General features: G+C 37.5%; 1 protein-coding gene across 6 annotated transcripts in view; it reads left to right on the top strand.

Moving 5' to 3' along the window:
• Positions 1–24,935, top strand: part of CEP192 (centrosomal protein 192) — a 74,248-nt gene that overhangs the window by 15,489 nt on the left and 33,824 nt on the right. For 4 of the 6 annotated variants that reach the window (XM_068932114.1, XM_068932115.1, XM_068932113.1 and 1 more), the window contains exons 9-26: positions 7–349; positions 738–878; positions 3,341–3,405; positions 3,485–3,676; positions 4,214–4,337; positions 6,110–6,240; positions 8,830–9,856; positions 9,959–10,085; positions 11,624–11,792; positions 14,175–15,075; positions 16,988–17,136; positions 18,002–18,232; positions 19,645–19,770; positions 20,143–20,286; positions 20,520–20,583; positions 21,315–21,454; positions 21,586–21,678; positions 23,599–23,714. In XM_068932114.1, the coding sequence (XP_068788215.1) occupies positions 7–349; positions 738–878; positions 3,341–3,405; positions 3,485–3,676; positions 4,214–4,337; positions 6,110–6,240; positions 8,830–9,856; positions 9,959–10,085; positions 11,624–11,792; positions 14,175–15,075; positions 16,988–17,136; positions 18,002–18,232; positions 19,645–19,770; positions 20,143–20,286; positions 20,520–20,583; positions 21,315–21,454; positions 21,586–21,678; positions 23,599–23,714 (4,283 nt within the window). The remainder of the gene's footprint in view (positions 1–6; positions 350–737; positions 879–3,340; positions 3,406–3,484; positions 3,677–4,213; positions 4,338–6,109; positions 6,241–8,829; positions 9,857–9,958; positions 10,086–11,623; positions 11,793–14,174; positions 15,076–16,987; positions 17,137–18,001; positions 18,233–19,644; positions 19,771–20,142; positions 20,287–20,519; positions 20,584–21,314; positions 21,455–21,585; positions 21,679–23,598; positions 23,715–24,935) is intronic. The other 2 variants (XM_068932117.1, XM_068932116.1) reach the window with 1 other exon arrangement.

Below are 24,935 nucleotides of genomic sequence, written 5' to 3'. Positions count from 1 at the left end.
TCTAAGAATTCCATGACCAGTGGAGATGTGCTAGATTCCTGCAGTGCTGCTGAGCTGCAGTTAAATTCACTGTATCTTCAGTGCACGGACAGCCATAAAGTTGATGTTCTGAGTGATCTCCCAAAGCAAGAAATAAAATCCTCTGAGTGTGAGGTTTCTTCTGATGCAGAAATATTACATCCAGCAGAAGAATTTTTGGCGTATTACACCTCTCCTAAGATTCCTCTTAGTGCAAGTGCAGCCGCACTGGATGCGGTTTCAACTGAATGTGAAGTTGGTCTTGCTGATACTTACCTGTCTCCAACTGCAGGTAGCTGCGAGAACATACATTTAACTACAAAAGACAAAGGTAGGTTGCTTTAGAAATAGCCCATCTATACAACTGAGACCAGACTCCATTGCGTGAAAAAAGAAATAAAATTGGAAGCTATGCATTTTTCTCCTAATTCTGCAAGTTAGCAAAAAACCCTACCTTTCTTTGTAAATAAGAAAAACGTAGTTTGAATAAATTTTGACTTGTCTTTGTCTTTTAAAGATACTAACTGATGTTTAGTGTATTGCACTGAACTGTTACTTGTTTGAAAATCTAAGTTATTTTTAGCTTGCAGCTGCAGCAACTTGTGCTATGTTTCTTAAAACTGGTGGATGACCTTTGGCAAGTGAATTCCCTCTTACCTAAATTTAAGAGATTTCTCTGTATTTATTTTATCTTAATCAACAGCTGGTATGTCTTTCAGGTGATATACCACACAGCATTGTTTATCAAAATGAAGAAGGCAAGTGGGTGACAGACCTTGCATATTATACCTCATTTGATGAAGAGCAAGATTTAAATCTGTCTGAAGATGATAAGCTAAATGAGGAGTTCATAACTGGATGTATGTAACCCTTTGCCTTTTGAGCTAGTGTTTATCTATAATATAGTGTTAGGTAAACTTTCTTCCTCTTTGTTCGTTTTTCACAAATCAGTGTTTGGTGTTGCAAAGCCTCCAGTCTTTAGATATTGGAAATTATTTGAAAGCTGATATTGATAGTAGCTTATAATGGTATCATTGCCAAAGCTGATGACGATAGTTTCTTTCCGTGTTTTCCATTCTTTCAGTGAAGAGTTCTTGTTTTATTTGGAAAGCGGAGTAACATGTGTTACGCTGGTACCTATTGTATAAGTGTGTTCATATTCTTTATTTAGATTTGAATTATCCTCTGATTCAAGAAGAAACAATAGTCATTCTTGATTTCATGATGGTTATAACACAGGCAAACATTTTAAGTGACAAATTACCATGGCACTGACTAGAATGTGAAAGTGGCTGCTTAATTCACTAGCTGGTGATTACACAGATCACTTAAATGTCCTGATGTTTAGTCGTCTTACCCTAATGGTACTGCAATATGTTGGAGTCTATTGGGGCCTTACTGAACTCCGTCTTCTATCAAGTTCCAGGCTCTTTGAACATCTGTCTACTTAAAGATTTGTTCATTTGCCTTATGCTATCTCAGACTGATCTTCATGGCAGCCTGTATGTTTGTCATCTGTTGTGCAGACTTGAATAGTATGCCTGTGGTACTGCAGACAAATCAATTTCTTAGCACAAAAATGCAATCTGACCATCTGCTTTATTGGACATATTCAAACAATGTATGCAACAGTATTTCTCCTTCCAATGTCTAAAGTTGGCATATGGATGAGCTAATGTATTCTGAAGTTGTCCATGGTTGGATATAACCACTCAAGGTTGTTATTTCTTTCAGAGAGGATGCTGTGTATGTTGGGGTCTAGAGTTGTTGATTTTGAATGCCAGATCAAACGGTGGACCTGTTGAAATGATGTTAGTCGATGCTGTGATGCTTTCTGCCAGAACAAACAAATGAGATCCTGTGTGTTGGAAACTCCTGTCTGTTATGCCGGCAAAGCATCACTCCTCCATTATTTTCCAAATCCTAGCATATTTTAGACTCTTTTCTGCATCTCCAACGCAGCATGTCATATGAATTGGATACCTGATTGCTGTAATTCTTTTCCAAGGCTGCTTAGCTTTTTCCCTCACCTGATATTTTTAAAGGAATTCTGCTTTTCAGTTGATTAACTTACCTCTTCACATGGTAGAAGGCCTGTGCTCACAGGTTCAGTATGGATCGCAATTTTCTGGCTCCTACTTTGCCTGTCTGCAGTGTTCAAGTATTGTTTGACAGCTGAGAGATTTGTTTATAGGGATGGAAAGGAGATGTTACATCAGATGCTTCTCTGTGTCTCGTTAATGAACATATCTCTCTCCATGAGCAAACTATCCACACTATGTATCCTAGTATAGAATAGTGCAGGGTTGCTCACTTGACAGAGTTTAGGACTTCAGAAAGTCCCCAAAATGCCATGTGGCTTATACAGAGGACTAAAGATGAACCAATATTGATTTAGGGTTCAACTGGATATTACGTTGCCTCACTAGTAGTGCCAAGTTGCTTCTAGGAGATAGTTGGATCTCTCAACAAAAAAGTATTCCAATTTGTTATTTTCCTTAAAAGTACATATTGCAACTTTCTGTAAGTAATTTTATGGACACAGGTGTATTCATTTGACAACTTTGCATCCATTCTGAATATATTCCTCCGTGTATCTTGCCCTCCATGAGTAGGGATGCTGTGCATACAAGGTTACATACTTTAAATGTTGTAACATGCTTGATGATATATTAAATGGGAGTAAGGTGGAACAGCAATGCCTCTTGGTGAGCAGTTTTTCAAATTCCTTCACAGGAGAGACTTTAGGCGTTCACTGTTCTGTAAACGCCAATTGCAAAAATAATTCAAGCATGTGAATTTAAAAGAAGCATTAACTTACTGGGCCTGTGAATTTGCACAGGTATTTCATAAACTGATATAAGCCAGTCTTGTTTTGTTTGTTTCAATTTACAGGTATCACCTTTACCGAACTTTCAAAACCTAGTCTAGTCAAAGTTTGTTTGGAGATAACCAGGTGATAGTATAGAAGTATAGTTACTGTGGAAAGCATAACCAATAAGCATAGTTTGGTTTGGGGTAAACACCAAAAAAGAGACGCTTTCTTTATTCGTCTCCAGGTTGTCTGTCTAAATACTTTTTATTTTGGCTCCTGAAGTTCCAGGGTATACTCGTTTAAATTAAAAAACAAAAAAGTTCCCTATAAACATTTTCTGTTGTAATTTGGTGGAATAACTCCTGTTGTGTCCCAAATTAGTCTTGGATATAAAATTAAGTACTGCTGTATTTTTCCCCTCAAAGTTTAACTTAATGATGCAAAATAGTAACAGTAGCCCTTCATTACTTATGCTTTATATTAATAAATATACTCTATGATTTTAAGCTGAAGCAGCAGCAATGATTGCACAAGACCAGGAAGAATTTGAGAAAGCACACAGACTTGTACAGGTAAGTAATTATCCCAGTGTAAGCAGAGTAATTCTCTAATTTATGCACAAGTAACCACTTCTGAAATCTCTATCTGCAGGCAGAAAAAGTAGACTTTCTAAATGCATCTGAAGTAGCAGATTCTTCATGGAAATCTGCCAATAGCTGCATTCTGCTGAGAACATCTGATCTTAATAAAGATGCCAGTTATTTACGTTTGTCTTTGGGGGAGTTCTTTGGTCAGAGATCTGAAGCTCTTGGTTGTCTTGGTGGAGGCAGTGATGTGAAACGGGTATGTATCTTAATATTAAGAAGCAAGGAACTTGCAAGAAGAAGAGCACTAGCACTACTTTTGTTTTTACATTAAATATTTCTTCTGAGATCTGCTTTTCTGAATTCACCTGCTAGGAAAATTCTGTATGTAAATGACAGATCTGGATTGATTTTTGTTTCCAAGTTGGGATTTTTGATGTGAAATGACTGGCATGTATTATCACTGAATGCTGATCTTCATAGTTTGTTCCGGAATGTGTGTGCAAGGGGAGGAGGAAGTCCAATATGGTTGTGTAATTCAGTTGGGTCCTGAAGAATCGGTAGAGTCAGCATGTTCTGTTTTGGTGCGTTCAAAGACTGAGTGACAGAGCATTCTTCCAGATAGGGTTGATGAAATCGTGTGTACTTTTTTGTCTGACTAACTGGTATAAATATGTATTTTATGTGAAGCATTTGTATTTAGGTTAGGCATTTGCCAGGCTGGGAAGCACACAGGCCCACTATTAACGATAAACTTTACTAAACCTGTATTCTGGGGGTAACTCTTTCTTTATAGCCATCTTTTGGTTACCATATTACATCTCCGAAGAAAAGGCAACCTGTTGCTTTGTTAAGCCAGTCTGATGCATCAGGAGGTTATGCTGGCCAAGAGACTTCGCAATTTTCTGAAGTGTTTCAAGGTAATAACAGAACAGAAGAGTCAGCCTGGGTCAGTGGTTACATGCAAGTAATTCTTAACTAATGTTGTAACTAGTGAAGACCGTAATAAGAGTAATATGACACAGAAACTCTAGTTTTCATTCATGAAATTTTCTGATGTTAACCCCCTTCCCCCCCCCCCCAAAAAAAAAAAAAAACGAAACAAATGAACCAAGAAAACAAAAACACACTTCTGAAAGAGAGCGTTCTAATACTGACAATTAGCCTAAATTGTTTTGGTCATTTCAGCATTTTCATATACTGTATATTACCAGAATGACCTGTAATACTTAGTCTGTTCAGAGTTTTCCTGTTGGAAAAGCCATATAAATGTGTTGCAAAAGAAGTTACTTGTATCTAGAAAAATTGGATTATTTGCCCTTGTGGTTATAGAGGATGCAGGGAAGGAAGGCGTTATAACCCAGTTATTTTAAGTTGCCTGTGCGGGGGAAGACACCCTCTGGCTCTTTTTCCTACCTTTAAGAAAATTTACACTGTCATGGTATCTGCATACTTAAAAGTAATAGTTCAGGAAATAGATGCCTCAAATTTCTGTGTAAAGATTAGGTAGATACATATATACACATCAAAAATACATACTCTAACAAAGTAAGTGGAGGAAATACTTAATCCAGAGAGTGCTTGGTTAAAAGATGAAAAGAGCATTTTAAAGTGTCTTTGCTCTTGACATAATTGTGGTAACATCAATCTTTGTGAACCTGCTTGTAGAGTCAGTACAGTGACTTAAATGCTTTCTTGCATCTGTGAAAAATACCCGTCAGACTTTTATGGACCTTATTTCCTTAACAGTTTTACACCTGTGACTTTTCCTCGGGTCAAGGCCTTGCAAATATTTTTGGTGGGTCTCAAATAGTAATTAAAAATATTTAGTGTTATGTATTTTAATTCGCCATACAATAGTCTAGATTTCTGTCAGAAAACTTTTAGGAGTTTGAGTTTATGATCTCTGTTCAGTTAAGTGATAGCTACAGTTGTTACTTGGAGTAGTAGAAGGGTCCTCTAAAACATTCTGCAGTTATCTTCATATGAGAGTTGCTATAAATGCTAGAGAAAGTAAGCATTGAGGTCCCTTTTTGATTAAAAAAAATATGAAGTTACTGCCATCTGATTTTCAGTAGTACTGCTGATAATAGATCTTTATCAGCAATATCAGTGTGCTCTACCTCTTTAGGAGTAATAGATAGATAGAAATGAAGTTGAGAAGTCAGCAACCTGGAAAGGGTGTTACTTGAAGCTAAGTATGTCCATTCAAAGCAGAACAGAAGATTTAAAAAAAAAAAAAAAAAAAGGGGGGGGGGGAGAGGGTGCCAATCCCTCTTAAACATAATCCTTCAGAGTCACCAGTTTGTTGACATCTGTCTGTGTCAAAATCTGTCCCCAGTATAAGACAATTAGCTTTATTCAAATTGAGCTGTTTTGATTTTGTACTGGAGTCAGATCTGTGCATGTTATCATTCTTCAAACATCGCGTTATGAAAAGGTTTATTTGGCTTATGCTGAAGTGATAAAGCTACCTGAAGATAACATGTGAGGAGTGTGAGCATGAAGTACTATAGAGGAAGCAGTAGAAATTAGTAGACTAACGCCGCAGGGTTTGACATTTTGACTTTAGAAGTCTTCCCTCCCACCGCCCCCAACAGAAAACTTGAGGAGCGTGCATGTTCCAAGAGGGCAAGCATTTAGACAATTTACTTATTAGAAATTAATTCCTAGTCTTTTTCTTTTTTCTTAGATGACTTGGGAGCACATGTAAAAGAACATGCAAATTCTGCTGACAGTGAAAATGGATGGCATAGAACAGAGACTGCAGCTGGAATACATAAAAGCTTTAGTACAGAAACTGCTACCAAAAGTAAAGCAAAGGTATTTCTGTGTATTTTCTTCTAATTGTAAATATGAACTTGAACAAAATTGAAATGTCTGTTAGTATTACTAGGTGTTTCTTGGGATAATGCTAAATTTGGACTGTCACCTTAACTTACTGCCTTTTGTTATATTAATCATTTGAATCGTAGTAGGCACACTGTTTATTGACAGATAGTTTCATTAGAACACCATGACCCTGTGGAGAATCAGGAGTTACTGTCACTTAGGCTGTTAGTATTCTGTGATCTGGAGCCTGCATTTCACAACAACAGCTATGTTTTTACCCTTGAATTTTTTTTTTTTCTTTTTTGACTGAAACAACTTGTATTTAGCAATTGAATGCAGTCACTTATTCAATAGAAGACCAAAATAGGTATGTGGCTTAAGTTTGAAAACAGTATATTTTCAGTTTGTGAATCCTAGACTTGTACTACCTCTGCCTTAACATGTAGTTTTTTTTCTGATCAAGCAGAACACATACAGACTGATTTGGTTACGGAAAGAGCTCTTCTCTCATGTAGTCACTGAAAGGAATTAGTAGCTAGCAAGTTTGACTTGGATTTAACTGATCAAATAGTGCAGGCTGCAAATGTAAATGCAGGAGGATCGGTTGCATCCCTCATCGGATTGTGTACTGTCATCATTGCTTTTCTTTCTAACTTATCCTTATTGTTCTAGATAGAAAAGCAGTAATTTGGCTATTTGGTAATGTATATCCAAGATTCTGATCTGCCCTCAATTTGTGCAAGTTTAGATCATCGTCAGTTTGATATGAATACTGAAATATTCTCAAAGACAGACATATTGTAGAGTAATTGAGGCTGGCAGGGGCCTCTGGAGATCATCTGGTTCAACTCCCCCTGTTCAAAGCAGGGCCAGCTAGAGCAGGTTGCTCAGGGCCCTGTCTGTTCAGATTTTGAGCGTCTTCAAGGATGGAGACTCTACAACCTCTCTATACAATCTATTCCAGTGTTTGACCACCCTCTCAGTTAGAAAAAAGAAACATACAAACAAAAATACCCCAACAAAAAAAAACCACCTCTTCCGTTGTGTTTCAATTTGTGCGTATTGCCTCTCGTCCTTTCACTGGATGCCAATGAAAAGAGTCCGACTCAGTCGTCTTTACTGGCCCCCGTTAGGTATTTACGCACATAGATAATATTCCACCCGAGCCTTCTCTTCTCCAGGCTAAGTAATTCAAGCCCTCTCAGCCTATCCTCGTACATCAGATGTCCTAACCCTTACTTGTTTTGTGGCCTTTTGCTGGACTTGCTCCAGTAGCTGTATTTCTCTCTTGCACTGGGGAGCCTGGCACTGGACACACTCCAGATGTGGCCTCACCAGTGCAGAGCAGAGGGGAAGGATCACCTCCCTTGACCTGCTGTCAACACTCTTCCTAATGCACCCCAGGATGCCGTTGCCTGCCTTTGCTTCAATGGCACAGAGGCTCCCAGGTCTTTGTCCGCAGAGCTGCTTTCCAGCAGGTCAGCCCTCAGCCTGTCCTGGAGCCTGGGGTTATTCCTCCCTAGGTGCAGGACCCTGCACTTGCCTTTGTTGAACTTCAGGCAGTTCCTCTCCGCCCACCTCTCCAGCCTGTCCAGGTCCCTCGGAATGGCAGCACAGCCCTCTGGGGTATCAGCCATTCCTCCCAGTTTTGCGTCATCAGCAAACTTGCAGGAAGGGTGCACTCTGCTCTGTTATCTAGGTCATTTAAGATGTCAAACAGTATTGGCTCCAATATTGACCCCAGGGTACTCCACGAGTGAATGGCCTCTAGCTGAGCAATGGCCCCTCATCACAAGCTTTTGAACCTGACAGTTCTTCTAGTTTTTAGTCCACTCACTGTCCCCGTACTCAATCAATTTGCCTATGCAGATGTTATGAGGATATGCATGTATTGCTACAGGAGGGGACACATTTTCTTTCCTTCATGAACTTGTGTGTAGGCGATAACAGAGGATGGGAAGAGATTCTGATATGGAGAAGACTTTTCTAGTTATTTCCTTGCCCTTTGCTAATAAAGGCAATATGAAAACTAGAGGAGAAGACTTGAGTTCACTGGTTTAAAAAAAAAAAAAAAAAAAAAAAGAAAAAAAAAGAAAAAAAGAAAAATGTAGAAATAGCTCTGTCTTCCACTTGTAGAAAGGCAGATGATTTCAAAAAGTTAGTTGAGAAGATACTGTGTATTTTCTTATGGTAGTTTCTTCTCTGCTGTGTATATGCTCCTGATGGGAGTTTAATCCCATTTCTTCCAACTAAATTATAAGAGACATGAAGAGGACTTTAGCTGTAGCAGACTCCCAAGTTTTATAAGAGCTGGGGTATCCTAGCAGGCAATCTTTATTTAGTTCTGGAAATGCTTTTTTTGTGAAATAATTTCTCATTACAGTGACTTTATAAATCTATGCCCTTTGCAGTGTTCTTGACAGTGGGTTAAAAATGTGGTAACAATGTGGCTAACAGTGTGGTAACACTGCATTACTGTGGAAAGAATGTGCTGAAATGCAAAATAATAATTAAAAAACCTCCAAAACCCCAAACAAGAAACCTCTCACATTAATCTTAACTCATTTTGGTTTGTTGCAGGATGGAATTCATAAAGGCAAGCTTGAAGATAGTTCATCTGATCATTCGGACTCTGTCTTGAGTATTAGCACAATTGCCTCTGCTATTGCTAATGCTTCTGCCAGTACTGATCCTTCCCAGCTAGCTGCTATGATGATGGCGCTCTCAAATAAAAGTAAAAATAAGTGTTTCCTTCCTGGAATTGCTAAAGATATAGAACTCTCTGCTAATCGTGTTTCATCCAGCAATGTGGACAATAGTGCATTTGATATGGAAAAATACCTCAAAAAAACAGATGGGACTGGACATGAAAATGAATACGAGAGTATTATGAAACATGAAGCATCTGTCCAGCACCTTATTTATGATAGCTTTTTCCTGGATAAAAGTAAAAATCAAGAAACTTTTGCAGAAGATTTGTTAAATAATCATAACAAGCAACAAGAAATACAGAAGCAGTTTGCGGATGATTTTAATGAAAAAGATGGCATTCAGGATTTATCTTGTCCATCCAGTGTTCCCCAGGATGAAGACAGAACTGCAAATAGTGCTAAATGTTCAGAAAAATTATCTGATTTAATAAATGGTAAACGTTCACAGTCAGTGAAAACTAATTTTGTATCAGATATGCTTGATACCCCAAACCCATCTCCTGGAAATGAAGCAAAAGCATGTGGAACTCCATTAGTAACAAAAATGGAAGTGGCACACAGAGGTCAGTTTGCCTACCAAACCAACAATCTTAGTACTAGATGTTGTTCTACGGAAGATGCAGCAACAGTAGATCAAGCAACAGATGCCTTTCCTGAACCATGTAATGGTTTGGTGAAGAGAACTACAGGAAACACTGTGTCATTCAGCAACCCAAATCCTGCCAAGCAATTTAGTACGTATGTGTCAGTAAGTCCTATGCAGAAATTGAACAATGATGAGAACAAGCAAGGTGAAAAAACACTAAAGAGAAGCAAAGATGCTGGTACCGCTTGCAGCGGGAATGTGAAACGTGTAACTTTTGAGCAGCTCTCCATGACTTCCCAAAATAGTAATGGTAAGTAAACCTGTATTAAAGTAACCGATTGTAGAAAAGGCTCTTCTGAAAACAGACTTGTTCACTGTGCTTAAATAAAATTAAGTTGTGCTTATTTACCAGAACATAAACCCACTCTTCCTGAATGTGACTTGCAGTCTGTAGAGGAGGAGCAGTATAGCTTCAGACCTTCAACTTCACCACTCATTCACTCTTCTCCTAGCGAGACTTCTGGAACAACGTTTTCAGGGTAATTTTCTTGGTGCAGCTTATAAGAATTGTTAATGCATTGTGATGATTTTTGAGTGATTAAATTTCAGTTGAAATATTGTCCAAGACTTCATTTTATAGAAAGTTGTTATTGGACTATGACTTTATTCTTAGATTAAGCTTTCTATTTGTTTTATGTCTGTAGCAAGCAGGTCCTAAGCGGCTGTTGACTTTTTATCTTCCTCACTGGCAAGATGAGACTGAGACGCTGGATGGGGATATGATTGTTTCTGCCTGGGGTTGTCCAGTTCATAACCTAAAAGAAAGAATGCAAAATATCCAGCTTGTTAGTTATTCAGATACCTAACGTTCTCTGATGCTACAGCTGTAAAATAACCTATTTAGTTTAACTGTTGTTCCACTGTGATTCATCTAATACAAATACAAATAAAACCTATTTGGTTGGTGGTTATGGTGCACTTGTTATACGATACAAAGCTTGACATATCAGTACTGATGAAGATGTTTTGTTGCTTTGTTTTGCCAGTCAGGATGATCAGGGAACAAGATCCATTTTAAAACCTACAAGTATTTAGGTCAGTTTGGTTCTCTGATTTGTACCACATTTCTTACAGTCGGTGGTGGTGAAGAGGATAGGCAGAATATTTATATTGCTGGTAAATGCTTCATGTTTTGAAAATGCAACTTGCATTTAAGGTTTAAGGATTTCTTAGCAAATAAAAGGGCAACTTTTTAAAATGAACTTAGTGAGCCTTTATTATTACTCTTGTTATTGTTATTATTGCTATTTAAGTGTAAATGATAAGATTTGCCACTCTGGTAGTTTTCTTTTTAGCTTGAACTAGGTGATCATGTAGCCTTTAACATATTTGACCAGTAGCCAATGGCTATATATACTCTTGTAAAAGAAGAGATACTGATTTGTTTGCCTTGACCTTTAAGTTCGCTATTTGATGTCCAACTACATTTGGTAAGTTGGAGATGATATTGGAATTAAGGGGCATTTTGGTATTTCTCAGAAATTAAAATTTACAGATGTGTGTTTTTCCAAGTGTGGAATACAGACACTAAGATTTCTGGTTAAAGTTATCAGTGATTTAATTAAAATGTTTTCATGTTGTTCTTTTCTTTTGACAAAAAAGATTCCGTGTTTTCAGATATGTGAAATGAAGAGAATCTGATCAGTGAATAAGAAATACTGATGCACGATGCCTGGAAGGTTAAATGATTTCATTTTGGTATCTAATTAATGTATTGATTTGCTTTTCTGTTAATAAGCTGTTGTATTGTTTCTATGACCTTAGTATCTGAGTTCAGTTTTAGAACTCTCATGCTTTGTCTTATGAATTTATATCCAATGAAAATGAGTTGTATGTACAGCAAGGCCAGAGTTTGTAGAGGTTAATTGGTAGTTAAGAAACTCATTTCTGCTGATAGCACTAAAAGCAGCTCGGTAGGTTGATTTAAAATAGTATACCTAGTGTATAGCTGCTTTTTTCTTTTGGTCAGAGGTATAAATATGTTCCATTATTAAGATATTCGCAATCTGTTTTTCAGATCTGAGACTGACTTTATTTGTACATCGCATTGTGAGAAATCCTGCAATGAGAGTCTACTTCCTCAGTCAGTGTACTCAAGTCCTAGCATGAGCAGATTAACGTATGTCTCTGCATCTGACAGTACCCTTAAGAATACAGCTATAATGCATAATCCAGAGATGTGCTGGGTAAGAAAATCTTTAACAGTAACTGCATACTAATTGTATGCTCTCTGTGTGTATGTGTAAATATGTATATAAAAACTGTGTATACATAACTATACTTTCACTGGTCGCTAGTGAAAGCTTAGTGACACCTTCACTTCCTCTTAGGAATACCAGTAGCAACTTTCCCTCATGCTCAAGGGGGAAATCCATCAAGAAAAAGGAAGAACACATTCTGGGCTAAAGCCATTTTCTTCCAAGTCTAGAGGCTTTGATAACACAGGGGATATCTGTTCTTTTCTGTCTCCTTATTTCCAGGGGGATTTTAGCCCCATAGGAAGAAAACCAAGGGCAAATCTGAATGGATGTTTGTTTCTAGTCCATGCTAGTGCAGCATCAGCTCTTGGGTCTTTTCCATGTTTGAAACGTATGTGGTTCTAGAATCTTGTCCCCTCCTACAACTGAGTGTATCTCGATGCTTGTACATGACTGGCTGCGTACTGGTTTGCCCCTTCGTCTTGAAGAGAAGTTACTGTTTGAATCGTCTTTGTTCCCCAGGACGCTTCAACGAGGAGATCCTCAAGCAGCTTTTTCATGAAATTCTGTCTTTGTACTAATGAGAACATTTATAAAACCTAGCAGGTTGGGTTACTTTATTCCTTTGGATTAATAATTTTTTGCTAAGAGAGAGATGTTCATTTTGCCTATGCTTGTTAAGAGCCACTTCCATGCCCCTGGCCTGAGGCCTCTTACAGATGACAGGAACATTTGTGTTGGTGTTATCTTCAGGTCTGGATACTTATTATAACATGATCTGTTTAAGCAGTGGAGCTTCCTTCTCCCTTGAACACTAGGGTCAGGTTGATAACGTGTGCGTGTTTTTGTGTGTGTGTGTGTGTGGGGGGCGGGGGGGGGGTTCTGTTTTTGTTTTGTTTTCTGCCCTGGAACCATCTTACCTCAGATCTGGTGCTGAATGTGCTTTTAAAGTGTTATAACTTGCAGCTTACCTTCCTGCAGCAATCCAGTGGCCACTGTATTGTCCTTTCTCCTTCTTTCACCCTTCTTCCCTGGCCTGCCAAGTCCTACTTGCTTAGAGTTGAGCAGTTGCCTTTTACTGCAAATGCTCTGCACCTTTTTGTACCGCTTTTTTGTTCCTATGTCAGACATCTTTAGGTACAGCTATTCTAAGCCGGTGCCTGCTCCCTCTGCTATCCGACTGTCAAGTACTGTTTTTTGAAACTGCTAAAATGGAATCAATAAGTTATCTGGATATGCTTTGCAAGAAAAAATTAACCTCTGTAGCATATCTAATAAATATTTTCATCTCTGAATCTGCAGAGGAGCTACCTAGACTTGACAATGCAGTGGATGGAACTCTAAGTGTGATGTCAGTTATGAGAGGGTGGTTCCCCTCTGGTCCTTCTTGCTCCAGATAATCTGTACTGACTAGCACCATTAATATTATTGCTAGCCATGCACAGTGCATGAGAGATGTGATCACTTCTGTTCTTTACAGCTAACTCAACAGGAATTTCCTTGAAACATGTTGTGTGTATGCATATTCATGACTCATAATTTTTTTTCTCCTGATTTTATTTACCAGTAAGGATTGCCAACAAGATTGTCAGTTTGAGAGAAATTGAGAATGTGGATACAGTGGGTTCATTCCACCTACACAATGCATGCTTGCTGAAATGTAAGGTCTCTGGGCTTGAATGATTTCTTTGTGTGAGTGGACAAAAAAAGAAAATGTTTGGATCAGTGCATTTTCATGCATCTCGGACTAATCCTTTTTGATTAGTGATTTGGCTCAGGACCCTTGAGCTCATATTTCTATTCTTAAAGAAAAAATGGGCAGGGATGACTTTAGTGGAGCTATTCTTGTTTTCAACAAATCTCTCTGCTATCATTTTACTGTAATTTACTTCTTTAGTTCCTCAGCTCTTACTAAGAATCCTGTCTGAGGGTGGTTTTTTTTTTTTTTTTTTTTTTTAAACTAACAGAGTCTATGAATCTGTCAGTGAGTCTAGGAAACTACTCCCATTTATTTTTTTCATAGTATGATTACTTTCCCACAGAATGACTTCATAAAATCATAGAAAGTAAAATGTTGTTGCCTCTGCGAAAGCTGTTTTAGTTGCTGGTAATCTCGGAGAGCAGAGCATTCTTCTAGTGTTAATTATTGGTTAGAATGGGACTTTAAATAACAAGTAGCTTGAAGTTACGGTTTTTCTTTTTTGGACTGAAGAGCCACAGATGTTCCAAAAGCAGAACTCCAGACCAAACTTGACAAACTTTGGCATTTACATTGAATGGCAGTATCAGTATTAGAGTCTGTCTTGCTTTATGTACTGTGTTTGTTTTTTCTAGAATTTGTCATATGGTATATTATGTTTGTTTACTTAGAGTGAAAATGCCAGTGAACTGAGCACAACAATAGTTCAAGCCAGCCCAACTCCTTCGCTGGAACATACAAATGAAAATCTAAAAGACTACTCGTGTCAAAGAAATGGAAAAGGAACGCTATTTAATATCAATCAGAAATCGAAAGAAAAAGAACTTGTAAGTCTTAATACTTCACTTTCAAGTTTACTTTTGGGCCAAAAATTGTCCAAGGAAGGTTTCCCAACAAATGAAAATCAGCTTGCATGCAGTCCTTCAAATGTAATATCAAATTGTGAAGAGTTAGACCATGTTAAATCAGCTTTACCAAGTAAATTATGTGTCTTTCAGCCACCGTCCGTTACTGTTGATACACTGGAACTGTGGCAGGATCATACAAGCAAAGCACAGAGACCGGGATTATCGTCCTTAAACGCATTACCAATGTATCCTGGATTAAGCAATTATATTCCATTAAATCAGAACTCATCTGGTGAACGGTATGTTCCTATTTCAAGCTTTAAATCCCATGTCACTGCTTCTGAGAGTCAAACAAGTTCATCTTCCGTTCCCACATTGCTTACGGGATGTTCACTTGCAACAACTCCATTTGCACAACAGCATCTGGGAAACATGCCATCTGCTGGAAACACAGCTTTGTCTCAGTTTCATGGTGGCAACTCTGCAGGTTTTGGTCTTCCAGGAGGGCTTCCTGGCTCTGGTATCGCAGCAGGACATGTTCAAAATCCAGCTACGTTAGGAATTCCTGTAGGTCCAAATATTGGTCCTGGATCTTTGGGTGCAGCTTCACTTTGTAATCCACATTCTGCTTGGAACAAGAATATCTTAAATATAAAATCATGTACTGGACAACCTTTTGGAGTCGGTAAAAATGAGTGGGAGTCATCAGTGTCACCTGGTTTTGGTAAGACTTTTTTTATAAGTATATTTAAAATATAGCTGTGACGAAAAGTGGCTAAAATGAAAATGGTGAGATTATAGTAAATAAAAATTCACTACTGAAATATAACTGCAGCTATTCTTTATGAAAGCTTAACATATTAAAAAATGTTATTCCTAATTTTCCATATTTAGTAATGTTTTCTGAATTCAGTTATCTCCTAACAGTCTCAAAAGACGTGTTAGTGAAGAGGCTAGATTTCAGCATTCTTCTGTTTTTATTTAAAAGATCTAGCTTCGTCTTTAATAATCGTGAGGAAGAGAAACTCTAGCTGCTGGTCATCCTGGGGAGAGGATGAGACGGGTCACACTCCTGAAATTCAGTTGGATTTTAGCTGGAAAGTAGAAAGCATTTCTGGCTCTTGCTGAAGTTGGTGTTATCAGCGAGTTAAGCCAAAAAAAGCAGGAGGAGAGTGGAGGGCTTAAGCCCTTTCCTGCTTCTAAAGGGGAAAGAAGAGCTACCAAGTGCCTTTGGTACTTTCTTTAGTTTCTCTGTATCTTGACTTTCCTCTAAACCAAAGCAATACAATTTTTTCGTTTTAAAGAGTTTTTGTTTTGTTTTAACCTATGATACCTTCAGTTGTTTTTCTCTGTGCTTTCTGGCTAATTCTTTGAGGTGAAATGACGAGCTAGTGGGGAAAGAAGGCTTGCATTTGTTAGTGATTCACTTCGGGTGATAAGGATTCTGTGTTTTTTCTGATCGTCTAAAATTAATATGATCTTCTTACTGGCTTTCAGTTGAGCAGGTTCTTGTGGTTTTTTTTTCTTTTTTTCCCTCTATCAGTTTATAGGTTATTTTCTCTGTAGCAATTGTTCTAAGTCATTGATTGTATTTTGAAGTAGTAAAATTTAAACCATCTTGCCCTGCATATTTTTAATGCACATAATTGCCAGGTTCTTGTAGAGATTTTTGAACTTCTCTGAATATCTGTTCAGCCTACACTTGATTTCTGGTAAATCTGATTCTTTGACCATGAAATTAGTTTCCAGTGATGCTAGTCTTTAGTCCATATTTTTATCTTAATAGTTATGCTAAATTTTCAGTTTTGGAGGGAAATAAGAACGTATGACTTTAAAATTTACTGTTCAAGTAACTAAAGCTTTACTGCTTGTAGTTTTGTGTGTATGTCCTGTCCTTCTAACTAAGAAGTCAAACATTTATTTTGACATGAGTACCCTTGGAGTGGGTTTATGGATGAAATAATTAAGACTGATCTCTGCATGCCAGAGAAAACTTACCATCATTTGTGTTTTGAGTTATTGCTACAATGTTGCAGTTTCTCTGAAAGAACTATTCTGAATATTTTAGAGGTAAGGGCTTTCTGGAAGTAAAATATTTGAAGTCAGAATTTGATTTGATAGGCTTTTGGTGGTAGCATTTCTGCAGCAAAAATCAGATCTAAGAGAGTACTTGCTATTTTCTGTAGCAAAAGAATTCCTAAACACCTCTTAGGTAATGGTTAGATTCTAGTTTTTAAAAAAAAAAAAATCTTTTTAGGACATTTACACTGATCAAAATACTAATACTCACATTTTGTGATGTGGGCCAGCATTGATCAAGCCTTGATCACTCAGTAGTTGAAACTTTGTGGGTTAGTGATTGCATGGAATGTGCTATTTCCGTAAGTATTTTTGTGCATAGCAGTAGAAATGCAAGTAAGATGCAAGTTAAAAACAGTTTATTGAAATGCTAAGTATTAGGCAGGAGAAAACATTCTTATGAAAACTGTAGAAGTCAGAAGTTTGTCTTCCTTGGTTTAAGTAAGCATCTATCTGTCAGGTTTGTAACCTCATCTTAATGATAGCCTGGGTATTCTGTAATTAATGTCTTGCTGCTGAGTGCTCGCAACTAAAAGGAGCGTGGCTTTCTTCCCAAGGGCATGTAAAAGTACCAGAAGAGTTGAAGTTCCCTAATGCTTGTTGTGTGGGAATTGCGTCGCAGACAACTCTTAGCATTTTAAATCCAGCTGAACGGTGGTTGCAGGTCAGCATTGGGATAATCAGTATTTCAGTTAATGGGGAAAAGGTAAGACTTTCTTTTAATAAAGTTGCAAGCCTAATGCTATAACCTTATCAGAAGTCAAGCTGTAAAATTATGGACTCTGCTCTACACTGTATATTATCTGCAGTAGATGTACCATGTGTCCTTCCAGGGACATGGCTTCTGGTTTTGTTCTCAGTTCCTCTGAATAATTCCTTTTTAAAAAAAAAAAAAAAAAACACCACACCCCACTAATCCACAATAGTATGTGTGTGCACCTGTGTGTGCGTGTGTACACATAAGATTTCTTTCTGTTATGTTTATTTCCCTAGTCACTCGGTATCATGAGGCTTTTATGTAGCTCTTCAAACCTGAATATCTTAGTGTCACTTGCAAATAGTCACTTCTGCTTTGCAGATTGTTTATGAATACGTTCAACAAGAGGCTTAAAGGCATCTGCACTAGGATTTACTGATGACCTTTCCCTTACTCTTCCCCTGCCTTCCCCCCGGCCCCCCCCCCCATTTTTGATAGGGAAGCACCAGGTCAGATTGATTGCTGTTGATCTTTATCGAAATTGGGATCTTAGCTGCAAGCTCCTTTTCAAACATCACAAATACTATAATCCCAGTATTAGTCTCTACCACTAGATGCTAGATAGAAACTGCAACAACTTTCAGGCTGACTCATGGTTTTAAATCTTTTCATTTAAAACCAAATGCAACATTTGAATGATATGGAAATGGGACATAGATATGAAGAAACAGTAGTTAATACTGAGCAAAAGCATATACAAAATCTGTGCTGAGCAACTGTTACAAGATAAAAGTGCTCTATGGGTGTTTTGAATAAGCTGCGCTACAGCCCTTTTGCCTGAGAAATTGAAGAGAATTTTCTGTTTGCTTTTCAGATGGATCCTGTGAAATACCAGTGTCTCGTGTTCAAGAACAAAACCATCGTAGGACCCCATTCTACTGATAACTTGAAAATACTTTTCTTACCTTGTCATTCGGGGATCTTTCAGTGTATTCTCAGTATTTCTTCTTGGCCGGTTTCTGCAGATGCTGAGACAATAGTTCAGGCAGAAGCTTTGGCAAGTAGAGTAGTTCTGACAGCAGTTGCTGAAAATCCTAATATAGAAGTAAGTAGTTAATTATGTTCTTTTGTTGGAAATTTATGAATAATTTAGTGATGCTGAGAATAAATCAGAATGCAAGATTGTTTGTTAGAGGAACCAAGCATGAGGAATAATTTCCTCATGCTTGGAGTGGGGAAGGTATACAGGAGAGCACTTACGAAAAGCTCAAAAGTATTTAAAAAGTTTTATTTGTGGAAGGGTACCTTGCTGGGCATGAAGAATTATTATGCAAATGTCTGAAAATAATAAATTAAAAGGTACTACTTTTTAATTGTTAGAAGAATTAGATGAGATGATAGGATGAAAGCTTTAACATTTGATGCTATATCAAGATTCATTATTGACTATGTTAGCTATCACCAGGCATTAAAATGTAACAAATAACAGCATTCATTTCCAGTTGTAGGGATTTCTATATTGTTTTGGCATGAGGTAGCTTTTGTCTTGATTAGTTCTTATTTTCAGTTTATTTAAGGGTCAAAGGGAGTATTTTCTTATTTCAGACTAGTTCAAAATTAAAAATAACTGGAAGTATGAAATACTTGGTTTTCTGTCTTATGGAGAACAACCAAGTAGGAGAGGGTGTGATACTAACTCTGAGAATTAAATTTGGCTCAATACAATCCTAAACTTAGAGTTATTATGAGTCGGAAATGTGCACGATGTTACTTTCCAAATGTGCCTCAAGACAGCATGGGATAGTCTGAGAAGGTCTAAATTGATTTGTTAACCTTTTTTGGCTGAATACAAATTTTAAAGTAATTTGAAAGGTATTATAGTCAAATGTGTATGAATGGATATACTGATTTTTTTCATATTCATTCATAAATTCGAATTTAATATTTAATGCATTTTTCATAAGTAGTTGGGCAAAAATCCATCATTCTCCATGTTCTTCATGGTGTAGTTCATTCAAATTTGTTTCACGTTAAAATTAAATCCTATACTATATGTCTGCATGTTTTCTACTCTTGAGGCTGGGAAAAGTAACAAAGGCTGTATTTAGCTGCCAATCACAGTGCTTAAGTGTTTTAATACTAACAAAAATTAGCTCCTCTTTAGTTATTTTCCTAAAGTTTAAATAGAAAAAATATTGCAATTGATGTTTCTTACTTGCTGGTGGTAATTGTGGTTTAATTTTTTTTTTTTTTTTAACTTTAAATTAGCCAAAATAATTTGGCCCTATACTGGGTTTTGATGGATAAATATTGCACTGAATTTGATTTAATTGATTCAGGATCAAAGGAAACTTCTCTTCTTACTTTTCAACTGGAGTAGGAGTGTATTGTATGTGGGTATAGCATTACACTATGGAGTAAGCGAACAGTGTCTTTAGTTTCCTGCTACCTTCTTATTATAGTGTGTTCTGGAGGCTTTCCTTCCTTTTTCTAAGTGTTGCTTTACTTTAAAACCAGGTAGAAATGGGAAAAACAGATTGCCTGGATTTTGGTGACTTGACTTCTGGCAGTTGGAAGGCTCTTCCACTAAAACTTGTCAACAAAACCCATGCTTTTGTGCCAATTAGGCTTATTATCAATGCAGTAAGTACAGCAAACTTCCTATATGCAAAAGTTAACTTTTTGTAATACTTAATTGTAATACTAAGAAACGTTATAGTAACTCTCATTAAGAAATACATCCTTAAAATTAGATGTAACGTTCCCAAGAAATGTATGGTTAGTCAGGAAAAATAAATTTTGGCCAGTGGGGAGTCTGATTTAGCTATAATGGTACCTATAAGAATGTTTCTGGGACAGCTGAACCTTGCCTGGGACATGCCAGTTCAAACTATGGGCTAATCTTTGGTTTCTCAGATCATACGGAGCTTGCCTTGCATTTCTCAGCTTTATCAACATGTTATTGTTAATGACAGTAGGAGATTTAATATTTTTAAAACTGTATTTCATTGGCAGAATGCAGTAGCTTGGCGTTGCTTCACATTTTCCAAGGAGCCAGTTAATCCTTCTAATGAATGCTTATTCCAAACGGACGCAGTTTCTCAGATAGCAGCTCCATCAGTTGTAAATCATGTGATACATGCAAGCTATGATGGACAAGTGAGTAGTTCATAGATCCCCGATTCTTACAGTTACTTACTGTGTGAAATAACCGTTCTGGATATCTGAATTCACGGTAATTTCTGGGGAGCTACCTATGTGAGCAGTATTTTTTTTTTTTTTTTTAAATTGCGGTAAGTGTTGTGTTTTTTCTTTTCAGTAATTCCCTCACCCTCTTAAGATGAGTCAACTCTTCTTTGTTTTTGTTTTGTTTTTTTTTTTTCCCCTCTCAGGATCCTGAGGCTTTAACAGTTTGGGTTCTGTTCCATGCACCAAAGAAACAAATTTCTTGTTCAGGTATGGCAATTTGATTCTCCTTTTAACTAAAAACAATTTTAAAAAATGTATGCATGCTATGGAGTTGCAGGATCAAGCTGCAAATTTGAAACAAAATGTTTCAGCTTTGGCTTGTATGTCCTAATATTTCAGATGTCATATTCAGTTTTAATAACTGAAGGAGGAGGAATACTTTTATGTTATTAATTTCTTATCTCTTTTTCTGTGCTATGTGTCAGTCTTGATCTTTTAGATGTTAACAGGGACACTTACACTTAAATATCAAGCTCTACAAAGCAGTTATCTACTGTAAGATATGTGGAATTTTCTTTACTCCTTTTGCTGAGGAAATTACATAATCACTTCAAGAAAGACCCTGAACCAGCACTGAGTTGGTTGTAGTATAGATGAGGGATCTGAAGAAGTCTGTGAGAGTTTCTGATTTCCTAAGGGAAGTAGTATATAGTTTATCAGCCTTGTCCTTGGCCAGAATGTTAAGATATTTTTTGATTTGTGTGTTTTGGGGACAATTTCAGCCATGTTTGACAGAAGGGTAAAAATCCTGAGTAAGATCATGTGAGACAATTTTTTTTTTTTTTTTTTTTTAAAGTTGACTGGGTAAGGGAGAGCTTCTGTTAGTATACCTCCTGAGGAAAAGGTTGGGAAGTACTGAAGTGAGATGCAAATCCATAGGAATGGCTTTTGTTGTTGGCGGACTTGCTTAGTTGTGTCACTTACGGAATTGCTCCTAGATACCTTAGGTCCAGCAGATGAATACTTGGCAAGAGTTGATGTGGAAGTGGATAGTCCAGGACCTAGTAGTGTGATTAAAAGTATTCCTCTTCGAGCAAGAGCTGGAACGGCGAGGATACATGCTCCAAAGGACTTACAGGTTTGAATGGATTTATGAGGAAAGCCTATTTTAAGAATACGTCGACTCTTATAGCCTACTACTTTTTGTGTTGTTTCTTTGTGTTTGTGTGTGTGTTTATATACACCTATATTAAAACATTTTTTTTCCAGACAATATGCCTGTCTGCTAGTATGGGTTCGTCATCCAAACAGCAGTTGCCATTGAAAAATGCTGGAAACATTGGTGTATATTTAAAAGTTAAGGTAGGTTGGCTTCTTACAAAATCCATAATTTCAAGAGGAACGTAAACATGATATTGAAACTAGAGCTAACCCTTGTAACGCTAGCTTAACTGTGTGGTTTGGCAAAGGGGCTTAAAAATTTCCATAAAGAGGGTGAAAGGTAACCAGGAGGTCAGCTTGCAGAATTGAAAACAGTAGGTGAGTGTTTTGTTGCTAAGCTTCTGTTACATTTAGGAAAAATCCTGTGCTACACAAACGTTAGTTAGCTTGTGAAGTAATGCCCATTTAGAGCAGAGTTATATTCGTATGAGGAAACATTTCTGATTTCTAACAAAACTGCATTAGTTTTCACTGGACACCTCGCCAAGTCATGTATGATGCTTAGTGCTTTTCAGGTGTATATGTTTTCTTTACCTGACTCTTCAATCTTCCTGAGAATCCATGGAATATATGGTCCCAAACTGAAACATAACTAGACTTCAAGCTAGCAATTTGAAGTCAACAGAAAGAGCAATCAGGGCCCCTTTTACATTTGAAAAAATAAATAAAATTGAGGGCTGGGAGCCTGTCATTTGAGACATTAAATGGAGAATCAGAGCTAAAGCGTGTGGAATTGGTGATTTTTCCAAACCATAATTACATTGCAGAAATATTTTTGTGGATAACTTAAAATACTGTAGAATCATTGTAGAAATTTTTCAGAAAGTATCGGCTTCTGAACATATGTGAACAACATGTTTTTAACTGTACCTGAAGGTTTTGGTAATTGTTATAGGGACCGTTGTAACCTGCCACATTTTAAATGCAGTAGTAGCAACTGATAGGTAAATTTTTTTTAATCTTTCCAGTGAATCCTGCCTGCCAAAGGGCAGCTTGGGTGTGGGGGCCTGCTGAAGGGCTGCTTGTCTGCAAGCTCATCAAAGGTCATGAGCTAATGGTCTTTACTGTCTTCGAGCAGCACTTCCGTACAAGCTAGTAACATCTCTCTTTCATCGTCTTGTTCTCTCACTGTTGAGGTTCATAGCCTATCTATTCAGACTGATAATTTTGAACTTGGAAATTGATTTTACACAAAGACGTATTACTTTGGAGTAGTTGCATAAAGTCCTCTCCATCTTGTATCAGAGAAGTCTAGTTCTAGAATAGAAAAATTCTGAGTAGGATTTAAAGGAAGAAACTTCTCCGTTTGGCTTTGCTAGTAAGGAGCTATCCAATTTGATTATTTTATGATCTCATTAAACTTTTTTTTTTCCTGGTATTGTGGTACTATTAAATTGTGATTTGAGGGGCTGGAAATAGTCAGCGATGTTCCCAGAAGTTTACTTCCAACTTGGGGCCTGCTTCGTCCAGGTATTACTCTTCTCATTTTACCTCAGAGAGTTATGAGTAATTATCACAGATAACCATTGGTACTCATCGTTCCCGATGATCATCAGTGTTTGGGTAGGAATGACAGGGAAGTCGCCTTATCTCAGGGTTTTCTTTTTGCATTTTGGGGCAGAGGTCATGGGAATAGGATGCAAGACAAGTGTGATGCTGTGGGGTACTAGTAGTGTGATGCTAGGGGTACTAGTGTTAAGAGTAGTTGATATCGCATGTTGAGATATTGCTGCTGGTATGCCATTGTCGTGCTGTACTATTCGGTTCTCTCAATCTCTTTGAGGCTCTTTCAGCATCATATGTAGAGTTGATGTTTTAAGATGTTTCTGTTAGAGGTTTCTGTGCTATACCATCCAACCTTGGAAGAATTTATCTTGTGCAGGAATATGTGAAAGTTCTGATGATGCCGTGTATATTTAAATTGGCTGAAGTGGATGTACACTATAGGCATAGTCAAATAATATTTCTCTTTGCAGATGTGTTTACTTCCTTAAAAGAAATAACGTGCCCCCCCCCCCCCCCCCCCGTCTCTCTCTTATCCCCCCTCCCCCTTTTTTACAGACATCAAATCAGGACAGCTGCTTTTCTGTTGAACCTGGGGACCTTTTTCTTCTTCCTGGAGAAGAGCAAGAAGTGGCTGTCCTGTTTTTTCCAAAAAACTTAAAGACTGCAGAAAGGTAACATAACTGATTACATGGTATCTTTTTTGAACAGATTTATTTTCAACCTGAAGGTCATGAACAAATGTGAAGTTTTATCCACAGGGTAAGCTTTGACATCAGTTGTTTTGGGAAGTGTCCTCATTCACAAGAGAGCAGATATTTTGCCAGGGTGCACCTGTTCTATAGAGTCCTTGCCTCGTTTACTGTACTTTGCTTAATGAGTAGCTCATTTTCCATCATAGGTTAGCAGGTGCTTTGTGACTTGTTTAGTTTAAATAAATGGAGCAGTTCTCATGAAGCCCCCTATAAGATACTTACCTCTAAAGTACCAGAATGCTTTAAAATATTTATCCTCAGCAGCCCCTTCATTTAATTTCCTCCTCTTCTACCCGCTAAGGTGAAGGATATGCTTTTTCTATTTTACAGCTGATAAACTCAAGCACAGATCAGGATCAAAAGTATTCATAAATTCTGGCTGCCAAAATTGAGTGACTCTTCAAACCTAGATCCTGCATAAGACTAACATGCGTGTTCCATTTGCAACTACAAGCATTCAAACACTTGTATGTTATTACCTATGAATCTCTTTGTACTCTCCTAAATGGACTTATTTCGTTCAAGTGACCGTTTGATGTCATGTAAGAATTTTTTGGCAATGGTATGGTCAGATTCTGATTCTCCAGAGCAGTTTTTCATTACGTATCTTCCAAATTCTGCTGTAATGAATGGATATGGATAAATGCTGAATGAATGGATAAAGGAATCTGGCCAAAATACGTTCAGCTGCGCTATCCAGCTTACTTGGGCCTACCCAGTGATTTTGTAGATGATAGGATCATACTTTCATTAGCACAGAACTTAACGGATAAGCGCAAAGTGGTTATCATGTGGCCTTATGCATAACTTCTTTACTTTACAGCCTAAAGGTACTCAGTAGAGTTGGAACCTTTGCAATCCCCTTGCAAATGCTTGCGAAATGACTGAAAGTAAAGCAGTGTCAAGTATTCTGTCAGTAGGCAATATGAACGCAGGTCTCTGTCAGTAGGCTTCACAGAAATTCAATGACAGCTAAACGGGAAGTTCTTGAGTTTCGTTCTTGGCTCTAAGTGGGCCTGTAATATAGTGAGTACTTCTGCCTATTTCTTATAAGCTTGATTTTCTTCCTGACCTATGGCTTTTTTTTTGTGTGTGTGTGTCTATTTTGTTTTTCTGAGATTTTTTTTTTTTTCCTCTTGT

The sequence above is a fragment of the Struthio camelus genome, chromosome 2, assembly GCF_040807025.1.
Source record: "Struthio camelus isolate bStrCam1 chromosome 2, bStrCam1.hap1, whole genome shotgun sequence".
NCBI lineage: Eukaryota > Metazoa > Chordata > Aves > Struthioniformes > Struthionidae > Struthio > Struthio camelus.
This window is presented reverse-complemented; position numbering and strand designations above follow the sequence as displayed.